This window comes from Mercenaria mercenaria, chromosome 16, assembly GCF_021730395.1.
Source record: "Mercenaria mercenaria strain notata chromosome 16, MADL_Memer_1, whole genome shotgun sequence".
Taxonomy (NCBI): Eukaryota; Metazoa; Mollusca; class Bivalvia; order Venerida; family Veneridae; genus Mercenaria; species Mercenaria mercenaria.
Window position 1 is genome coordinate 20,823,619 of NC_069376.1, and position 21,480 is coordinate 20,845,098.

The 21,480-nt window shown below is 36.3% G+C and overlaps 1 protein-coding gene across 2 annotated transcripts in view; it reads left to right on the plus strand.

Annotated features, from left to right (window-relative positions):
* Nucleotides 1-4,684: 4,684 nt before the first annotated feature.
* Nucleotides 4,685-21,480, plus strand: part of LOC123540114 (transmembrane protein 47-like) — a 69,119-nt gene continuing 52,323 nt past the window's right edge. Inside the window, exon 1 of one of the 2 annotated variants that reach the window (XM_053526333.1) lies at nucleotides 4,685-5,298. In XM_053526333.1, coding sequence (XP_053382308.1) covers nucleotides 5,100-5,298 — 199 coding nt within the window. In that variant the 5' untranslated portion in view covers nucleotides 4,685-5,099. Of the gene's footprint in view, nucleotides 5,299-13,692; nucleotides 14,099-21,480 lie in introns of those variants that run through there. The other variant, XM_053526334.1, reaches the window with a different exon arrangement.

The following is a 21,480-nucleotide window of genomic DNA, read 5'->3' on the forward strand; positions in this document are numbered from 1 at the left end:
CATTCGATATGTCCATGCCAACCCTAAAACTGTAGTAGAGGTAGTGCACACGTAATACCAATGCATTTGATATATGCACACAAACCCTAAAACTGTAGTAGAGGTAGTGCACACGTAATACCAATTTATTTGATATGTGCACACAAACCCTAAAACTGTAGTAGAGGTAGTGCACACGTAATACCAATTCATTTGATATGTGCACACAAACCCTAAAACTGTAGTAGAGGTAGTGCACACATAATACCAATGCATTTGATATGTGCACACAAACCCTAAAACTGTAGTAGAGGTAGTGCACACATAATACCAATGCATTTGATATGTGCACACAAACCCTAAAACTGTAGTAGAGGTAGTGCACACGTAATACCAATGCATTTGATATGTGCACACAAACCCTAAAACTGTAGTGTGGTAGTGTAGTTACAAAATGCATATGATATGTACATACCTATGTCAACTTTTAAACAGCTATAGGATGATGAAGGAAATTCCCATTATGAATGTCAATATCAAACACAACTATATTTTGACTGCAATAATTTCAAACAAGCTGACTACTCATGTTTACTAAGAGTACCGAAATATTAAGTTTTCTCAGGTCCTAAGTACAAAATTGTGTTTTCTTCTTTTTTTATATCCACTAACTTAAATTTTCTCTGAAGTTTGTGAAACTCTCTAGGCTCTTACTTTGTAAGGCTTGTCAGTAAATGAAAATCTAAAGCCAACATCTGCGATGAAAAGTACAGCAGTTACACACGAATCCCTCCTCTTCCAGCCATTGCATTCCGCCCTGTTTCGACCTGCCTTCCTAGTCCCCCGAACTTTATTAGTTTTTTGTTTTTGTTTTTTGTTGTTTTTTTTATGCATATGACTCTTTTGATTTCTTGCGTTCGATCCCCTTATTATATATGTATACAGCCATTGTATCTCCAGCATTTTTGCTTAATATCTCCTATACACATTCATCCTTTCTACATCCCCCATTACACGTTTGTCCGTTATTAAATGCTTCCTTTCAACCCGACTCCAAGTTCACCAAAAATTTATATCTACAAATTTTACTGAACCCCTGTTTTTTTTGTCTCTTTTTATTTGAATACCAAGTTAATACTTGTGCCAACAAACCATTTCGTGGTTAGTTGGTTTAGCAGAGACGTTCGTACTTGAACCACTGGTAATAGATTTCTTTTAGGCGTTGAATCGCAGTCAGATGGTGGTAAAAATTTGAGAAAAACGACTTTCATTCCAAACATGTAAGTCTGATCAATTCTATTGGTGATGGTTTTAATCCGAAACTGGATAAATTTTGTATTTGAACTTGAAGTGCCAAAATTGAATTTAAAAAAAATGTGGAAAAGGGGTTTATTTGAAATTACCACGATTTATTTAGATGTTCAAGCGTTGGTAAACTCTGCCTTTAAATGCACAAATAACACTTACACCGCACATACAATACTTACAACGCACATACAATACTTACAAATATACAATACATATAACGCACATACAATACTTACAACGCACTTACAATGCACAATATAACGCAAAAATAACGCACATATCACACTTACAACACACTTATAAAGCACATATCACACTTACAACACACTTATAAAGCACATATCACACAAATTTCATGTAAAGCATATGAAACACTTACACGCACAACGCACGTATAACGCATACTAATATATTACACTTACAACGTACTTATTAAGTACAATTAACATTTACAGCGCACTTATAACGCACATATCACACTTACAACGTACTTAATAAGTACATGTAACATTTACAACGCACTTATAACGCACATATCACACTTAGAACGTACTTATTAAGTACATATAACACGTACAACGCACTTGTAAAGCACATATCACACTTACAACGTACTTATTAGGTACATATAACACTTACAACGCACTTATAAAGCACATATTACACTTACAACGCAATTACAGTGAACATATCATACTTACAACGCCCTTATAACATATATATCACACTTCTAACGCACATACAACACTTATTACGCACATATCACACTTACAATGTACATATAACACTTGCAACGCACAGCACGCATAACACTTATAACGCATAAGTATAACCTTATCTAGTTGCCAACTAGATAATCTTATTTTTGTTTCTTAAGAACTTTGAAATTTCTATTCTTTCAGTAAATTCCCTATGTTGGGCATAATTATAAAAAAAATACTAGAGCTGCTTTTGAGAAAAGCGCATGTCTCTTAAAATTGCCTTATCATCTAAATAGTAAGTCAGTCTTTATATATACACAACTTTATTTCCTCCAAATCAATGAAGAGTCACATATAACAATGCAAATATACAAATATCAGTATAAATACAGAGGAACTGTTATTGCATTTATAAAGGAAAGGCAAATCAATTTATAAAGACAGAGTACATAGCCTCTGTGTTATTTACAAAATTATTTAACGTGGTTATCATATCATACATCAAAATACATATGTTTCATAGTATTTCCTTAAAAATACACACATTTAAGGCTAAATACTAATGCACATTCTTCGTTAACTAGTAATAACTACAATGAAGCAATAAAGCCAATGGACATTAGCTTCAAAAAGTGCGAAATAGGGAAGAGGTATGATACAGGATTATTACCTCACATGTTTTAGCTATTTTTTTCTTATATCGTCATTCATACAGATTCATGACTGTAAAACAGTGTACATATTAAATAAATGGGTAATTAAAGGGCCATAGAGGCAATCTGGTTAGTTAACTAATTTGGCGGAGGAGTTATGGTCAAAAACATTTGGTTCAAGTTTGGTAAAGATCGGATGAGAACTGTTCGGCTCAGAGCACAGGCAAGAGTAAAAAGGCCGATTTTCGGAAATTCAAGGGCCATAATTCCGAAGTGCCCTGGCCGATTTGGATAGTTATCGAACCTGGTCGAGGACTTATGGTCAAACACGTTTTGTTCAAGTTAGTGAAGATCGGATGAGAAATGTTTGACTTAGAGTGCGGACAAGAGTAAAAGGCCGATTATCGGTAATTCAAGGACCACAATTCCGTATCGGTAATTCAAGGGCCACAATTTCGAAGTGCCTCGGTTGATTTGGCTAGTTATCGAACTTGGCCGAGTACTTATTGGCAAACACATTTTGTTCAAGTTTGGCGGAGATCGGATGAAAAATGTTCGACTCAGAGTGCGGACAAGTTTTGTGACAGACACACGGACACACAGACAGGAGTAAATCAATATGTTTCCCACACCACTGTGTGGTGGGAGACATAATTTTAAAATAGCCGCAGACGTTATCTCCCCTTCTAGCTCTATCTCGTTCTGAAAATTTGAAAAAGTGAAAAGAAATCAGATAGTAGCCTCCTTGTTTATCTTAACTCTTAACCGTGGTAAATTAGACAATTAACCACACGCAGACCTCGATAATTTAATAAATCTTCACAATTACGAGTCTGCTATAAAATTCATTTCACTGTCAGTTATTTTGTTATTAACATATAGAACATTTTACTGGGATTTCGGGATGAAATGAACTTTGACCAGACAATCCTTATTATACATATGAAAAATAAGTTTTACAGAGGTCAAAACATTATGAACTTCAGCATCCGCTGCCATTAAAGGAATCAAATAAATTACATGCGATGGTAAAATGAGCTTCAATTTATTCTCGTTTCACCGTTCTTTAATTAACCATTTAGATCCAACATCAATTATATATCATTTATTTGGACTCACGATAAATGTTGCTCTGATTTTAACTAGACTATTCATAGAATTATTTAGTTTAAATACTTAAATCAAGTTAACTAGTTGTTATATGGAACAGTTCCGTGTGTGCTCTTTGATCAGACGTTTCTCCTCTCATGTATGATTATAGATCTACCAGCTATTCTAGATATTCTATGATCCGCGGATAATTCATCAAGCAAATAACGGTGTTTTATGTTTCCCGCTATACTGGGAAGCCTGATACTCGTTACTGTAGCAGTTGTAGTTAAGTCAATTATTTCACTTTGTATGTGTCTTTAACACAGGTCCTAGATGAACTGCTAGGAAAACACTTATAAGAGATTATACTTGAGATATTGAAGAGAGTTTAAGAGACTGATGTTAACAATCATTATATCTTTAGTAACCGGGCTAAGTCAAATAGGTACCTCAAATAAATGTACAATTCAGGCCCGGATCCAGAAATATTTAAATGAGGAGGGGGATCAGTCTAGTAGGTCTAGAACGAAGACATCACCGCCAAGGCGCATAGCGGGGTGGGGGGAGGGAGGGGGTTGTTTAGGGGTTCAGAGGACTCTCCCCATTAAACATTTTGAAATACAGGTATAAAATGGTGGCCTCTAGTGCGTTTCTGGGTCTACATTTTGAGAAAATATTATTCCTTAGCCAAAATAGTAAGGTGCATCTTTGATGAGAATACGTCACAGGGTCACATGGGGGGGGGGGGGGGGGCCCGGCCCTGGAACCGGGCCTGCAATTATTTCGGCACCGATAATCTTCCAAATCTACTTCCCTTGTACTTACAGCAAGATTCAAACAATACGTATCCATGGCAACATATTTCAATATTTGATGAACTCATACTGTAGTGTAAACTTCGAAGTATTATACCAAACGCCTGGGAAACTGGAATTCCAATGTTAATATCCCGGTTTCTGCTGGAGTTTATATATAGCTCTCAGAGTGCGGCTGAGAAAATATCTCGTGTAACTTATCGAATATTTTTATTCATGCATAATCCGGAACATTCATCATCATTTATCTTGAGAAAATCGTTACGTCTGCTAAAATAATCAAAGAGCCACGCGGATCACGTGATTAGCAGTCTCGTTCTGGATTTGTAAACAATGTGAGTAATATAGAGGTAGTGTATACCAACGAAAACACTTATTAAATATACATGTTAGTGTTTATTATAAATGTGTAACAGTGTTTTATTGTGAAACGCGTGAAAGCGTACTCTGATCATACAGAAGTAAGTTATAAAGCTGCTATACAATTCGTGTGGGAATTTCTATCATTTTGCTCTATACAGAATACTCGTGGATACGTGAATATCTCAGTAATGGAGGCGAGTTGTGCTCAAATTTTGGGATTGATAATGTTGGTTAATACCAATTTGGCGATTATAATATCATTTGCCACACCGTACTGGAGGCTAAGACCCCTCGGGTTCGGGAATGACGGTTTATGGGCGGAATGTGCGGGGGAGGAATGCCGATGGGTTTTTGACGACGAGTTCTACCTCCAAAAGACATTGCCAGGTATACGTGCATGCCGTTGAATAATTATATTTCACTGTTACTACATACAAACTGCATTATTGATGACTAAAGAGAAGACATTAACGGAAAACTCTGAACATGTCTTCTAAACCAGAAACTCATAAAAGTTAAGAAACCCACGTAAGTTAAGAGTTGTATGAAAGGTGTTTTCGAAAACAAAATTTAGTATAGGTAGGTAATAGGATTCATTTACTTTGCTGTTACACATGTCTTATAATGTCTTACCTTCTGTCTGACAACACAATCCAAAGCAATTTCAACCATAAAAGTGCTATAGATGTTGTTAAGATAATTGGAAAGCCGTAGCTTTCCTTAAAGTAATCAATTTGTTTATTAATAGTGTAATAAATTTATCAAATATATCATTTTTGTTTGTCAAAGACAGCAATACATTTACAGGTAAACAAATGCTAAGCTGAATTTAAACCTTAATCACGACAGTTTAATAAATGTATTTCAACGTGTGGCAAATTTTGTAATGGCGAAATATTAAAACGATGAAATCAGTGAACAAATTTTTAAAAAAAATGCAAAGTCAATGTTTTAAGAAAATTGATACTTTATTTATACATTTAATGAATATTCGGAGACAAAGTACACGATTTTATATTGTATTGATAATTATGCTTATTTTAATACGATATTTTGTTGAATATGGTAAATATTGTCTCGGCACATCTACCGCAAAACAACAACAACCACAGCACTACAGTGGGAACTTCATCTGTATAAAGCAGCAGTTTTTTAACTCAAATATTGATCATAATTATGTAGTTAAGCATCTTATTATGTAAAGTATAGTTACAATAATTGCATTGAGAAATATTTCATTCTTAAACAAATTGATTACAAAACGCTTAAGGAAAACTCAAAAGGGTTATATTACCCAGACTCGTAGGCCCTACTGGTTTTTTCAATTAATTGAATTAATTACAGAGAAAATAAATCCAAAGAATGCGCAGAAAACGTAGACCTTCATATCCTAATTACTTAAGGACACGTCACGGCTGAGATAGTTTAGCATTATTGCGATATACAATCGGTATTAAAATTGTGTTTCCAATACATGTGCTCATTAGATAAGTCCTCAACATCTATGTGAAAATAAGGGATGTGTTTTGTATGATTGCAACACTGTGAGTTGCTCTGATTAGTGAAAAATGACTGAAACAATAGAAACTCGTACGTGACTTGGATAGACAAAACGACAATGAGGTAACAATATATTCTTATACTGTTTTTATTCACGAGTTGTAAGCTACATTATAGAATGCCCATTTTTAAGAAAATCAAACTGGAAGTTAGAAATAACAGAAAAAAAATAATTAGGTCATGAGTCATCATACACCTGTCAAAATTTGTCATTAGTTTTCACGAGCTGTCAAAATTATTTTTATCTCTCTGTTCCGCAAATGCATTGTTTTTGTAAGTATCTTGGTCGGATATTGTAGTCTGTAACTTACTTCACTTTCCACATCAATATTTGTGCTTGAAATTGATTTGTTTAGCTCATTGAAGTCACGTGTGAATTTCTATTGTTTTAGTTTATTGTCTGTTATAAAGGTACCCACCTCAATATTAAGATATAAGAATTGTTCCTTTCTGGGAGACAAAGGAAACTATTTGGTTGAATTATAACATAACGGTTTTTGGAAAGAACTGAATATTCTTTGTTTTTTTGTTATTCACCGGAAATTCAAAACGTGACATCACCTTAATATAATACTCTACATTAATTCCGTGTTTCTAACATAAGTTGTTCAACAAAATAATTATAGGCTTCGTGATCGCGGGTTATCAAACGGGGTAGCATTGAACTAATCGATACTATGGAGATATGATAAGGAGAAAAATCAATATTAACATAAGAAAGATCGATCAGAATATAAGAGAAATGATGAAAAAAAAATATCTAGTCGGTAGCCAGACTAGGATAACAAGCATAATCAGCACGACTTTCATGGCATGATCGTCGTGCGAATAAAAAAAATAATAATCGGCACGACGGTCGCATTGGTCGTGCAGATAAAGAAAATTACCGACACGACCGTCGCGTGGTTATAGAAAATTATCGACACGATTGTCGTGCGGATAACCTCTGCCGATAAAAGAAACAGAGATAGAAAAAAAAATAATATTAAAGTAAGGAAGACAGGATGTGTACCCAGGGATGAAATGATAACTAGATAAAAGTTATAATCGTCCTGCATACTGCGTACTATTATGTTGTATTGCCTCTCAACAATGTTGATTCATATTGTACATAAAATTTTTGAAAGAAAATGCTGTAGTGATGTATTTTTTTTTATCAAGATTGGAGTACTTTAGTGTGTCCCCAGTAAAATAAATATAAACTGTGGATATACAACATTTCTTAGACTAAGTATTTACTCACGGTAGTTTTTTCCTTTATCTATATAGCAAGAACCTGACACGAATAATTTGGATTTCACACATCACACATCTCTGCATCGTCGCCCCGCTATGATTGATTGAAGTGTAAACACATGTTTACATCTTTATCCGCAGGTGGTGGTATGGTATCTATGATATATCTGTTCTTACACACCATATCGTAAAATACTGCCGCCAAAATGTAACTTCACGTTTGACCTGTTCTTACGAGGTTCTTGGTTGTTTTTTTTTAGCTCATCTGAACCGAAGGTTCAGAGTGAGCTATTCGTATTAGTATAGGGTGTATGGTCCGTCGCCTGTCGTCCACATTTTTACTTAAACATCTCCTCCTCTGAAACTACTGGTCAGAATAACACCAGATTTGGTCTGTAGCATCCTGGTGAGGTCCTCTGTCAAATTTGATCAAATCAGGAAGGTCTAATACGTATCAGTTTTTTCAGATCAAATGGGGGCATGTTGCCCCTTTTAGGGGCTGTTAGAGCTAAAAATAGGAAAACCTTTAAATAACTTCTTCTCATGAACCGCTTGACGGATTTTCATCAAGCTTGGTTTGTAGCATCATTATAAGGTCCTCTTTCAATTTTTTTCAAATGGGAGCACTTGGTCCCTTTTAGGGGCCGCTAGAGCTAAAAATAGAAAAACCTTTAAACGACTTCTTCTCATGAACCGCTTGATGGATTTTTATTAAACTTGGTCTATAGCACCATTATAAGATCCTCTCCCAAATTTGTTCAAATGGGGGCACTTGGCCCCTTTTAGGGCCCGCTAGAGCTAAAAATAGAAAAACCTTTAAACGACTTCTTCTCACGAACCGCTTGATGGGTCTTCATCAAACTTGGTCTGTAGCATTATTATAAAGTCCTCTCTCAAGTTTGTACAGATGGGGGCACTTTGCCCCTTTAAGGGGCCGCTAGAGCTAAAAATAAAAATACATTTAAACAACTTCTTAACATGAACCGCTGGATTGATCTTCATCAAATTTAGTCTTAGTATCATTATATGGTCCCCTATCAAGTTTGTTCAAATGGGGGCACTTGGCTCCTTTTAGCGGCCGCTAGAGCTAAAAATAGAAATACGTTTAAACGACTTCTTCTCATGAACCGCTTGATGAATATTTCATCAAACTTGGTCTGTAGCATCATTATCAGGTCCTCTCACAAATTTGTTCAAATGGGGGCACTTGACCCCTTTTAGGGGCCGCTAGAGCTAAAAATAGAAATACGTTTAAACGACTTCTTATCATGAACCGCTTGATTGATCTTCATCAAACTTGGTCTGTAGCATCATTATATGGTCCTCTCCAAAATGTGTTTAAATGAGGGCATTTGGCCTCTTTTAGGGGCCGCTAGAGCTAAAATTAGAAATAGCTTTAAACGACTTCTTCTCATGAACCGTGTGCTGGATTTTCATCAAACTTGGTCTGTAGCATCATTATAAGCTCTTTTCTCAAGTTTGTTCAAATGGGAGCACTTGGCCCCTTTTATGGGCTGTTAGGGCTGAAAATAGAAATACCTTGAAACGACTTCTTCTCATGAACCGCTTGATGGATCTTCATCAAACTTGGTCTGAAGCCTCACTATATGGTCTTCTCCCAAATTTGTTCAAATGGGGGCACTTGACCCCTTTATGGGGCCGCTAGAGCTAAAAATAGAAATACCTTTAAACAACTTACCATGTACCACTTGATGGATCTTCATTTAACTTGGTCTGTGGCATCATTATATGGTCCTCTCCCAAGTTTGTTCAAGTGGGGGCACTTGATCCCAATTAGGGGCTGCTAGAGCTCAAAATAGGAATACTTTTAGTCTTTTTTAAGTCAAATATTTTTTGTTAAATTTTAATTCTTTTATACGCCCGTTTGAAAAACGGGACGTATTATGGGAACGCCCCTGGCGGGCGGGCGGATGGGCGGGCGGCGTCCACAGACTTTGTCCGGAGCATATCTTTTTCATGCATGGAGGGATTTTGATGAAACTTGGCACAGTTGTTCACCATCATGAGACGGAGTGTCATGCGCAAGAACCAGGTCCCTAGATCTAAGGTCAAAATCACACTTAGAGGTCAAATGTCAAATTCAAGAATGACTTTGTCCGGAGCATATCTTCTTCATGCATGGAGGGATTTTGATGAAACTTGGCACAATTGTTCACCATTATGAGACGGAGTGTCTTGCGCAAGAACCGGGTCCCTAGGTCTAAGGTCAAAGTCACACTTAGAGATCAAGGGTCAAATTCAAGAATGACTTTGTCCGGAGCATATCTTCTTCGAGCATGGAGGGATTTTGGTGAAACTTGGCACAATTGTTCACCATTATGAGACGGAGTGTCGTGCGCAAGAACCGGGTCCCTAGGTCTAAGGTCAAAGTCACACTTAGAGATCAAAGGTCAAATTCAAGAATGACTGTCCGGAGCATATCGTCTTCATTCATGGAGGGATTTTGATGTACATAATTGTTCACCATCATGAGACGGAGTGTCAGGCGCAAGAACCAGGTCCTTAGGTGTAAGGTCAAGGTCACACTTAGAGGCCAAAGGTCAGATCCAAGAGTTACTTTGTCGAAGCATTTCTTCTTCATGCATGGAGGGATTTTGATGTAATTTGGCACAATTGTACACCATCATGAGACGAAGTGTCATGCGCAGGTCCCTTCTTTAGAACTACTTCCCTTTGTTGTTACTATAGATAGCTTATATTGTAACTTTTTCATTACTAGTCATAGGGAAAAATCGAGACCACTTTTCTGTAGTACATCATGCATGTTACCTCCAAGGTTGAGGTGTATTTTGACCTATCTCTACCTGGTAAGGATTTTTTGTGTGGACTTACAATTTTTTCTTTGGATTTTTTTTTTAAAGATTAACTTCCCTTAGTTGTTACTATAAATAACTTATATTGTAACTTTTTTATAATTGACCGTAGGGAAAAACCAAGACCACTTTTCTGTGGTACAACATTGATGTTACTTTCAAATTTTAGGTGTATTTTAAGGTATCTCTTCCTGGTAAGGAATTTTTATGTGGATTTAGAAAAACAAAAGAATTACAATAATTAATAAACAACCACAAAATTAAAATTCCATTTGCAAATACAGGTGCTAGTGTAAAGAAATTCGTTGTGACGGGCGTATATTGTGACATTCTGGCACTCTTGTTTTAATTTTAATTCTTTGTCACAAGTAAGATCTAATTAGGTCAAAGTCGGTCTCAGGTGAGTGACTTAGGCCCACTTGGACCTTTTGTTTTAATTTTTATTATCATAATTATACAAAGATAAATAGCATCACGTTCAAAATGTTGATTTTATTTTAAACTAGTATAATGTACATCGTCTAAGACTCTGACCTGTTTTGAAGAAATCAAGCATATCAAAGATTTGAGAAAACTGTCTGCTAGCTTGTTGTTAATATATTCGGTTTTTAAAAGCAAAGTATCATGAGTATGGGGTAAGGGGAAACGTCGGCTTCTCAGATAATTTAACCTTTAGCCTGCTAAATTTCTAAATTGGACTGGTCCATTATTCAATTTGGGCAATACCATTTATTATTTGAAGGGGTTTTCACTGAAAATTTACTGACTGAATAGCGAACAGTGCAGACTATGATCCGTGCAGGCTGATCTTGGTCTGCACTGGTCGTAAAGGCAGAATCACTTGCCGCCAGCAGGCTAAAGGTTAATATGCAGCATGTATTTACGAGTGTTTAAATTCTATTTTTAAAAAGAAAATATTGCACGTTTATTCATAGGTGGCAGTAACGTACCTAGGATACAGTATGGGTCCATGAGCCATATACACTTAAATATATTTCAATTATAATGTTTTCTTCTAAATATATACCGAAAAGTCATTTTGATTTTTTTGCCCTTGTGACATTGAGCCATTAGAAAGGTTATCATAAACATTTTGTCACAAAATGGCTCATTGTCACAGGGGCAAAAAATTTAAAAATGACATTTTAGCATTTTTTTCTTAGAAAACATTATAGTTGTAAAATATTTAAGTGTATATGACTCATGGACCCATACCGTATCCTAGGAACGTTTGTTCTAATTTTGGATAGTAAGTGTAGTAAGATGATATAATAAGATATAAGATGATATAATAATGGCATAAAGGTAACAGGTGATACCTCATTTTGCCGGCTACTTGTAAATGTTAAGGCCGGTGACTGCGAATCACTTCCACACCGACACATAGAACCTTTTCGGCGTTGGTTGGGCTTTAATGTATTGAAAATGATGGATTGCAATGTCATCTTTAACAATTGCATTTATTGCATTTATTGCTATTAGTTTAATCAAGCAGTGGAAATCAGTCTGCAAGTACACTCAACAAAATTCCTAATTGGTCAGTTTATATTGTATTACTATTTTGTTAATAATGCATGTATTCATACGAAAGTTCACATACCGATATTTGAATAGGTCCTGCAGCTAATTATTGATTTATTTTTGGCGACTCACAGCTAAAGTAACCGCATTAGGCGTTTTGACTTACATTACATATTTTGCTCGTGCAGGGCATGTGCACCAAAATGCACGTGTTCGTTTACATTTTTGGCATTACTGACGAAAGTCCTACTAGAAAAACACATACCATGATGTAGAGATTTACCCTAAGCCTTCTTTACGCAAGGGAAACAATCTAATTATATAGTGAAATTTTTGAGTGAAGACCTTTTCTTAATCCTAATCCTGCCGATGTTATATCAGTGCAAAGGAAAAGTAACCTATCTATGATAAATGCCATGTATAATTACACTAGCCGGGACACATTTACGACACGTGTGTAAATATTTTTGCAATTTCAAAGGAATTTTGATATAATTTAATTGTAGCTGTTACTTTGATGGTTATTTCCATTTCTAACCTTATTTCCGTTTACAAGAACCTTCAATCTTTGGTTATCTACCATCCGCGCTCTTTTGGCAAAATGTAACCCAAGGACAATTCATTGAAGTGACCGATTTTTAGTTTTGTTGTGAAATTCAGACAGCCCGGGCGCGTTGCTCTTGTGTCAATTTCACAATGATATGTGTTTTTCTAGTAGGACTTTCGTCACTAATGCCAAAAGTGTTCACTAACAAGTGTATATTAGTGCGCATGCCTTGCACGTGCAAAATATGCAATATTAATCAAAACGCCTAATGCGGTTACGCTGGCCGTGAGTCGGCCAAAAATAGATCAATAATTAGCTGCAATACCTATTGAAATGTCGGTATGTGAAATTTCTTGTAAATACATGCATTATTAACAAAAAAGTAATACAATATAAACTGACCAATTAGGAATTTTGTAGAGTGTACATTACAGAGTTAACAGAGAGATGACCGTCGACTGCGCTAAATAGTTACACAAATGATACGTGTGCTAAAACCAATCATCATTTAGGCAAAACTTTAATATTACGTGTTTAAATACCTCCTTTCTACGATAATCTTGAAAAAGGTGGTATAGTACTAAACGTAGTCTACCAGTAGATCTACTTGCTGGAAATCTTAAAATACCCTTTTTAGTACAGTACAGCATAAAATTATATGGTTCACCTCAGTAACGGTCACAATACGTATTAGACATTACTTCAGAATTCGAAATAGAATTATCTCAAAATTTATGAGAATTTTTTTTCTGTGTTTCAATTTATTCCTCAATGTTTTTAAACAAAAACATCTTTTAAAAACACTGGCTTACATAAATGCCTTCACTTAACTTTTTAAGATAATCTGGTAAGCCAGTAAAACCTAAGTTTTGGTAATCACTTTAACTTGTTCGCCACATCCAGTCTTTGATTAACCCTGCCTGCTGAAATTGAGATACATGTATTCATAGGGTTAAAGTTTAAGACACGAACAGATACTTATATGAGAAATATCACTATGATATGCCAACAACTCAGCATCGATATCGATATTTATCCTTATACAACACGGAAGCTCGCGTAGTCATCTTGTTTTCTAGTCTCGTGACCACTTTGCAAAAAGGAAGTCTTTCACTGGATGTTAAGTATAAATTATATACTTGTGGATTAAATGATACATTTTTGTGACTCAGGCATTGTTTCAATATAACTGCAAGAGGCTGTGTTTGTGTTTGTCACAACAACATTCATTTTCAATCAATGAGAATTTATTGGTAGTTTTATAATTACTCGATTGGTGGAAACGCTGTGTTCGCCATTATGAAGGTTACATGTTCAGAACTTGTGGCAGTGATTCTATTGGTAAAAACAAACTTAGCTGCAATAATATCGATAGCCACACCATACTGGGCCGAGACGTTAGTCGGACACAAAGGTCTTATGGCTGTTTGCATAAATAGTTGTGAATGGTATATCGATCACGACTTTTTCTTGCAGCGGAATTTGCCAGGTAACATAGGACTGTTTTTTTTTTCTTCAAATATTTATGTTCTAATCCCAATTTTATAGCAATGCTACCTGCACACAAAGTCACAAATATGAGATTAATACACACTTAAAAATGTAGCTCCCAATTCACTGAAATGTTTTTGACTTCAGGTCAGATTTTCAAAAGAAATATATATCCAATATTCTTTATTCTTTGTTACTAAATAGATTTTAGATTTGCATTATATAGTTAATTAAAAAGACTACAATTTCATTGTTGATTTGTGAAATATGATAAAGGGGTTTTGGTATGTACCAGTTCCAATGTGAAGTGCAGATCAAGTGTGTATATACAGGAGTATTTAAATCAAGGGTATTGAACGGATGCATTTGTTGTTGAATATGCATCTCGTCTGTATTGCTAGGCGCATGGTCATCAATGTAATTTGTCTGGTGTTCGTCTGTTTTGCTAGGCGCATGGTCATCAATGTAATTTGTCTGGTGTATAGCGTCTGTTTTGCTAGGCGCATGGTCATCAATGTAATTTGTCTGGTGTATAGCGTCTGTATTGCTAAGCGCATGGTCATCAATGTAATTTGTCTGGTGTTCGTCTGTTTGGCTAGGCGCATGGTCATCAATGTAATTTGTCTGGTGTATAGCGTCTGTTTTGCTAGGCGCATGGTCATCAATGTAATTTGTCTGGTGTATAGCGTCTGTTTTGCTAGGCACATGGTCATCAATGTAATATGTCTGGTGTATAGCGTCTGTATTGCTAGGCACATGGTCATCAATGTAATTTGTCTGGTGTTCGTCTGTTTTGCTAAGCGCATGGACACCAGTGTAATTTGTCTGGTGTATAGCGTCTGTTTTGCTAGGCGCATGGTCATCAATGTAATTTGTCTCGTGTATAGCGTCTGTATTGCTAAGCGCATGGTCGTAAATGTAATTTGTCTGGTGTTCGTCTGTTTTGCTAGGCGCATGGTCATCAGTGTAATTTGTCTGGTGTATAGCGTCTGTATGCTATGCGCATGGTCATCAGTGTAATTTGTCTGGTGTATAACGTCTGTTTTTCTAGGCGCATGGTCATCAATGTAATTTGTCTGGTGTTCGTCTGTTTTGCTAGGCGCATGGTCATCAATGTAATTTGTCTGGTGTATAGCGTCTGTTTTGCTAGGCGCATGGTCATTAATGTAATTTGTCTGGTGTTCGTCTGTTTTGCTAGGCGGATGGTCATCAATGTAATTTGTCTGGTGTATAGCGTCTGTATGCTAGGCGCATGGTCATCAGTGTAATTTGTCTGGTGTTCGTCTGTTTTGCTAGGCGCATGGTCATCAATGTAATTTGTATGGTGTATAGCGTCTGTATGCTAGGCGCATGGTCATCAGTGTAATTTGTCTGGTGTATAGCGTCTGTTTTGCTAGGCGCATGGTCATCAATGTAATTTGTCTGGTGTATAGCGTCTGTTTTGCTAGGCGCATGGTCATCAATGTAATTTGTCTGGTGTATAGCGTCTGTATTGCTAGGCGCATGGTCATACATGTAATTTGTCTGGTATATAGCGGCAGTGATTTCTTTCACATCATCACACAAGGTCCATAACTTAGATGCAAATAGTTCATGAATTATGTCCTTTTTACCTAATGTTCCACTTCATCACTCACATATGGCACAAGGTCTACAACGCTGGCACCAATATTTTATCAATTTTGCTTCCATTTCACTAAATATTTCAGGTTAAAGTTGTGAGGCCTTTTTTTCTCTCACTCATTTATTACTAAATAGACTTCATTCAAACAGTTACTTGAGATAGTTGTTCCAAATTATTATTAGCCACATAATATGACACATGATGCATTACTTTCGCAGAAATATTCTATGAGTTATGCCCCTTTAGTAATTAGTTAATGTTTTGATACACAATACCTCTATCTCTCTTACTACTAATTACATTTGACACAGATGTAAACTTTTGTTAGCCCACCATCATCAGATGGTGGGCTATTAAAATCACTCTGCGTCCGTGGTCCGTCCGTCCGTCATTCCGTCCGTCCGTCCGTCCGTCCGTCCGTTAACAATCTCTCGTTATCGCATCTCCTCAGAAACTACGGGGGGGATTTTGACCAAACCTTGTCAGAATGATGTATTGGTACCCTAGTTGTGTCCCCCTGAAAATCAGACTGGTTCAACAATTTATGAGTGAGTTATGGCCCTTTGTTTATTTCTATAATTTATATAGATTTATATAGGGAAAAACTTTGAAAACCTTCTTGTCCAAAACCACAGAGCCTAGGGCTTTGATATTTGGTATGAAGCATCATCTAGTGGTCCTCTACCAAGATGATTCAAATTATTTCTCTGGGGTTAAATATGGCCCCGCCCTGGGGGTCACATGGTTTATATAGACATATATAGGGAAAAACTTTGAATAACCTCTTGTCCAAAACCACAGGGCCTAGGGCTTTGATATTTTGTATGTGACATCATCTAGTGGTCTTCAACTAAGATTATTCAAATTATACCCCTAGGATCAAATATGGCCCCGCCCTGGGGGTCATATGGTTTACATAGACTTATATAGGGAAAAACTTTGAAAATCTTCTTGTCCAAACCACAAAGCCTAGGCTTTGATACTTGTAATGTAGCATCATCTAGTGGTTCTCTGCCAAGTTTGTTCAAATTATCCTCCTAGGGTTAAATATGGCCTCGCCCCGGGGGTCACATGGTTCATATAGACTTATATAGCGAAAAGCTTTTAAAATGTTCTTGTCAGTAACTACAACATTCAAACTTGGACCACATGTATATTTTTGAGTGGCAAGATGAACCTTGACATGAGTTGACCTTGATTTTGACCTAGTGACCTACTTTCACATTTCTGTAGCTACAGCCTTCAAATTTGGACCACATGTATAATTTTGTGCACTGGAAAAAACTTTGACCTTTATTTTGACCTAGTGACCTACTTTCACATTTTTGAAGGTACAGGCATCAAATTTGGACCATATGCATAGTTTCATGTTTCAAAACGAAATTTGACATTGATTTTGACCTAGTGACCTACTTTCACATTTCTCAAGCCACAGCCTTCAAATTTGGACTACATGCATAGTTTTGTGTACCGAAAAAAACTTTGACCTTGACATTGACCTAGTGACCTACTTTCACATTTTTGAAGGTACAGGCTTCAAATTTGGACCACATGCATAGTTTTGTATTCTGAAATAAAATTTGACCTTGATTTTGACCTAGTGACCTACTTTTACATTTCTCAAGCTACAGCCTTCAAATTTGGACCACTTGCATAGTTTTGTGTACTGAAATGACCTTTGACCTTTACATTGACCTAGTGACCTACTTTCACATTTTTAAGGTACAGGCTTCAAATTTGGACCACATGCATAGTTTTGTATACCGAAATAAAATTTGACCTTGATTTTGACCTAGTGACCTACTTTACATTTCTCAAGCTACAGCCTTCAAATTTGGACCACATGCATAGTTTTGTGTACCGAAACAAACTTTGACCTTTACATTGACCTAGTGACCTACTTTCACATTTTTGAAGGTACAGGCTTCAAATTTGGACCACATGCATAGTTTTGTATTCCGAAGTAAAATTTGACCTGGATTTTGACCTAGTGACCTACTTTTACATTTCTCAAGCTACAGCCTTCAAATTTGGACCACTTGCATAGTTTTGTGTACCGAAATGAACTTTGACCTTAAGATTGACCTAGTGACCTACTTTCACATTTCTGTAGCTACAGGCTTCAAATTTAGGACCACATGCATAGTTTTGTGTACCGAAACAAACTTTGACCTTGACATTGACCTAGTGACCTACTTTCACATTTTTGAAGGTACAGGCTTCAAATTTGGACCACATGCATAGATTTGTGTTGTGTACGGAAATGAAATTTGACCTTGAGCTAGTCAGTAAGTCTTGAAATTTGGAACACTCAAAAATGGCACATTGGTGGGCGCCAAGATCACTCTGTGATCTCTTGTTTTGTATTGTCATCCACATTGTAGTCATTAAGCACCCAAGTGACAGCTGCAGCTTCCTCAAATATGCGTTATCTCCTTGACAGCTCTTGTTTCTGTTCCTACTCGAATTGGAGCTGAACGATCTCTAAAACATTGCTACTGTATAAAAGGAAATATGTACATTGGTTTCTTCGCATGAAAATGGCGTAATTGTACTATGACATTTCATAATTGGTTATATAAATGTAATAATTTACATTCGCTATGCATTTTGTAGAGAAAGAAAAAAGAAAAAAGGCATTAATTTTATTTTCCTGTAAACAACTTTACTACAATGTGCAGTAAGGTAGGGCCACAATTTCTGCCAATATCAGTTAACCACCGTAGTTAACCATCCTTCTGTAAATAATATTCAATTATAACTGAAACTACATTTCTGAAAAGTAAAAACTATGTGATTTTGAGTGTATTGTAAATTAAAATCAGAAACTGTATTTCCATCGGACGTTGATTTGCAATTTAACGTGGTGCGCTATTTTTTTTTTTTTATTTTTTTATTTTTTTTATTTTTTTTTTTTTTTTTTGCTTTTCTGTCTGTAAGTTGTAATGATTGATATTGTGACATTTTATTTATTAGTTCAGCTGAAGTGTTCAGGTTGACCTGTTACTATAGATGGATGGGACGGTGGTCATCGTCTTATACGCCAACATTTTTACTTAAACATCATTTCCTCTGCAAATACAGCTCAGAATAACATCAAACGGTCTGCTGCAGCCTGACATGATGTTCAGTCCTCAGTTTTATTCAGATGGTGCAACTTTGCTACGTTTATGGGCCTCTAGAGCTCAGAATAGAAAAACAATTCTTCTCAAAAACCACTTGATAATCACCAAACTTCGACGGTCGGTAGAATCATTGTATGATTCTCTCACACGTTTTTGTAAATACTGTGTTGGGGCTGCCAAAGTTAAAAATGGAAGAAAAAAAATTAAACGTGGCGGTTTCCGGTTTAAAACTTTAATAAGGGTTTACTTACTTCCACTAAAATTGATATATAGTAAGCTTATCTGAAGAACAAGCTTTGGATAGTATTTTGGGTCACTGATACTAAAACTAGAAAAATGGCTTCCACTCAGTATCTTTAGTTTAGATACACCTATTGTCAGCAAACGTGGTGTGTAGGTATCAAACACAAAGGTTAGAAATGTATTTAGGAGCCATTCAGGTCAAGGTTAAGGTCACTTAAACTAAAAATAATTAAACAGTTTTCACTCAAACTCGTATGTTTGGAATGAGATAACTTAATCAGTCTGAATAACCTTATTAATCTGCATACTTTGTACTGGCAAGCAAATGGAACCGTGTTAGAATATGCCATTTAAACGTTATATTTTTATATGTAAATGTAATTAAAAGCAATAAATCTCATGACGCCGGTGTAACATTAAATATTGTCCCGTTGAAAACTGACCCCATTGACCAAAATTTAATGTTGAAATGTTGGCGGGGTCAATTCTCAACGTTGAAAAAGAACCTTTTGATCAAAAGTTAAAGTTGAAATGTTGGCGGGGTCAATTTTCAACGTTGAAAAGGGACCTTTTGATCAAACTTTAATGTTGAAATGTTGACAGTGTCCATTCTCAAAGTTGAAAAAGGACCCACGGGGTCTATTTTCAACGGGGTCAGTATTTAATGTTACACCGACATGATAAAATACGGTATCTAATCTAATGTTCATAAAAATACCAGACATTTTACTTTATATGTCGCAAAATGTCCGCAAATCATTTAATATTTTAACAATATTCACTTATTTTCTGGACTAAAATGTCTAACAAGTTAGTGTGTAAAAAATAAGACTCTATGATTGTCGTAGAAATTAAAGCGGCGAAACTTTTCAACAGCTAAAATGGACTTACATAGAGAGTTGATCCCCTTAACCATGCAGAAAATGCAGAAAAGAAAGATAACAAATGTAGCATTCCACCAGTCCTTTTTACAGTCAGCTCCCGTACTTGTACTGATTTGCGTGTTTCTGGTGTCATATGAGAACCTCGATCTCCGTCGCGGTTGAGCTACATTGATAACTAAGCATCAGCCAGGCGACCAGATATCTCATTATGGTCGTATAGGTATCACACAGTATTATAGCGTTTTGAAATGTAAACAAACAAAAGAATAACATAAGTTTCAGTTTCAATGTGAACACTTAATTCCTCGTAGCGGTAACGCGCTCAGTCTCGTACTTTTTTGTCCTGGACCCTTATATTTTTAGCTCACCTTAGCCAAAGGCTCATGGTGAGCTATTGTGACCGCTCAATGTTCGGCGTCCGTCGTGCGTCGTCCGTCGTCTGTCCGTCAACATTTCTTAAAAAAATCTTCTTCTTGAAAACCACTGGGCAGAATTACACCAAACTTCACAGAAATGACCCTTGGGTGGCCCTCTTTCAAAATTATTCAAAGAATTGAATTCCATGCAGAACTCTGGTTGCCATGGCAACCGAAAGGAAAAACTTTAAAAATCTTCTTGTCCAAAACCACAGGGCCTAGGGCTTTGATATCTGGTGTGTAGCATCATCTAGTGGTCCTCTACCAAAATTATTCAAACTATCCCCCTAGGATCAAATATGGCCCCGCCCCGGGGGTCACATGGTTTATATAGAGTTATATAGAAAAAACTTTGAAAATCTTCTTATACAAAACCACAGGGCCTAGGGCTTTGATATTTTGTATGTAGCATCATCTAGTGGTCCTCTACCAGGATTGTTCAAATTATCCCCCTAGGATCAAATATGGTCCCGCCCCGGGGGTCACATGGTTTATATAGAGTTATATAGAAAAAACTTTGAAAATCTTCTTATACAAAACCACAGGGCCTAGGGCTTTGATATCTGGTATGTAGCATCATCTAGTGGTCCTCTACCAAGACTTTTCAAATTATCCCCCTAGGGTCAAATATGGCCCCGACCCGGTGGTCACAAGTTTTACATAGACTTATATAGGAAAAAAAGTTTAAAAATCTTCTTGTCTGAAACCACAACTCTTAGACCTTTGATATTTGGTTTGTAGCATTGTCTTAAGGTCCTCAACCAAATTGTTCAAATTGTACCCCTGGGGTGAAAAGCGGCCCTGCCCTGGGGGTCCCAAGTTTTATATAGACTTATATAGGAAAAAGCTTTAAAAATCTTCTTGTCAGAAACCATACGACCCAGGCTTTTGATATTTGGTATTATGCATGTCTAGTAGTCCTCTACCAAAATTGTTCAAATTATGCCCCTGGGGTTAAAAGAGGCCCCGCCTTGGGGTCACTTAGTTATTATGCGAGTTATATAGGAAAAAAGAATCATCTGATCCTAATTCCAAGACTATTTAATTATAATTACTTGATGACCCCAAGTAATATGATGTCACTTGCT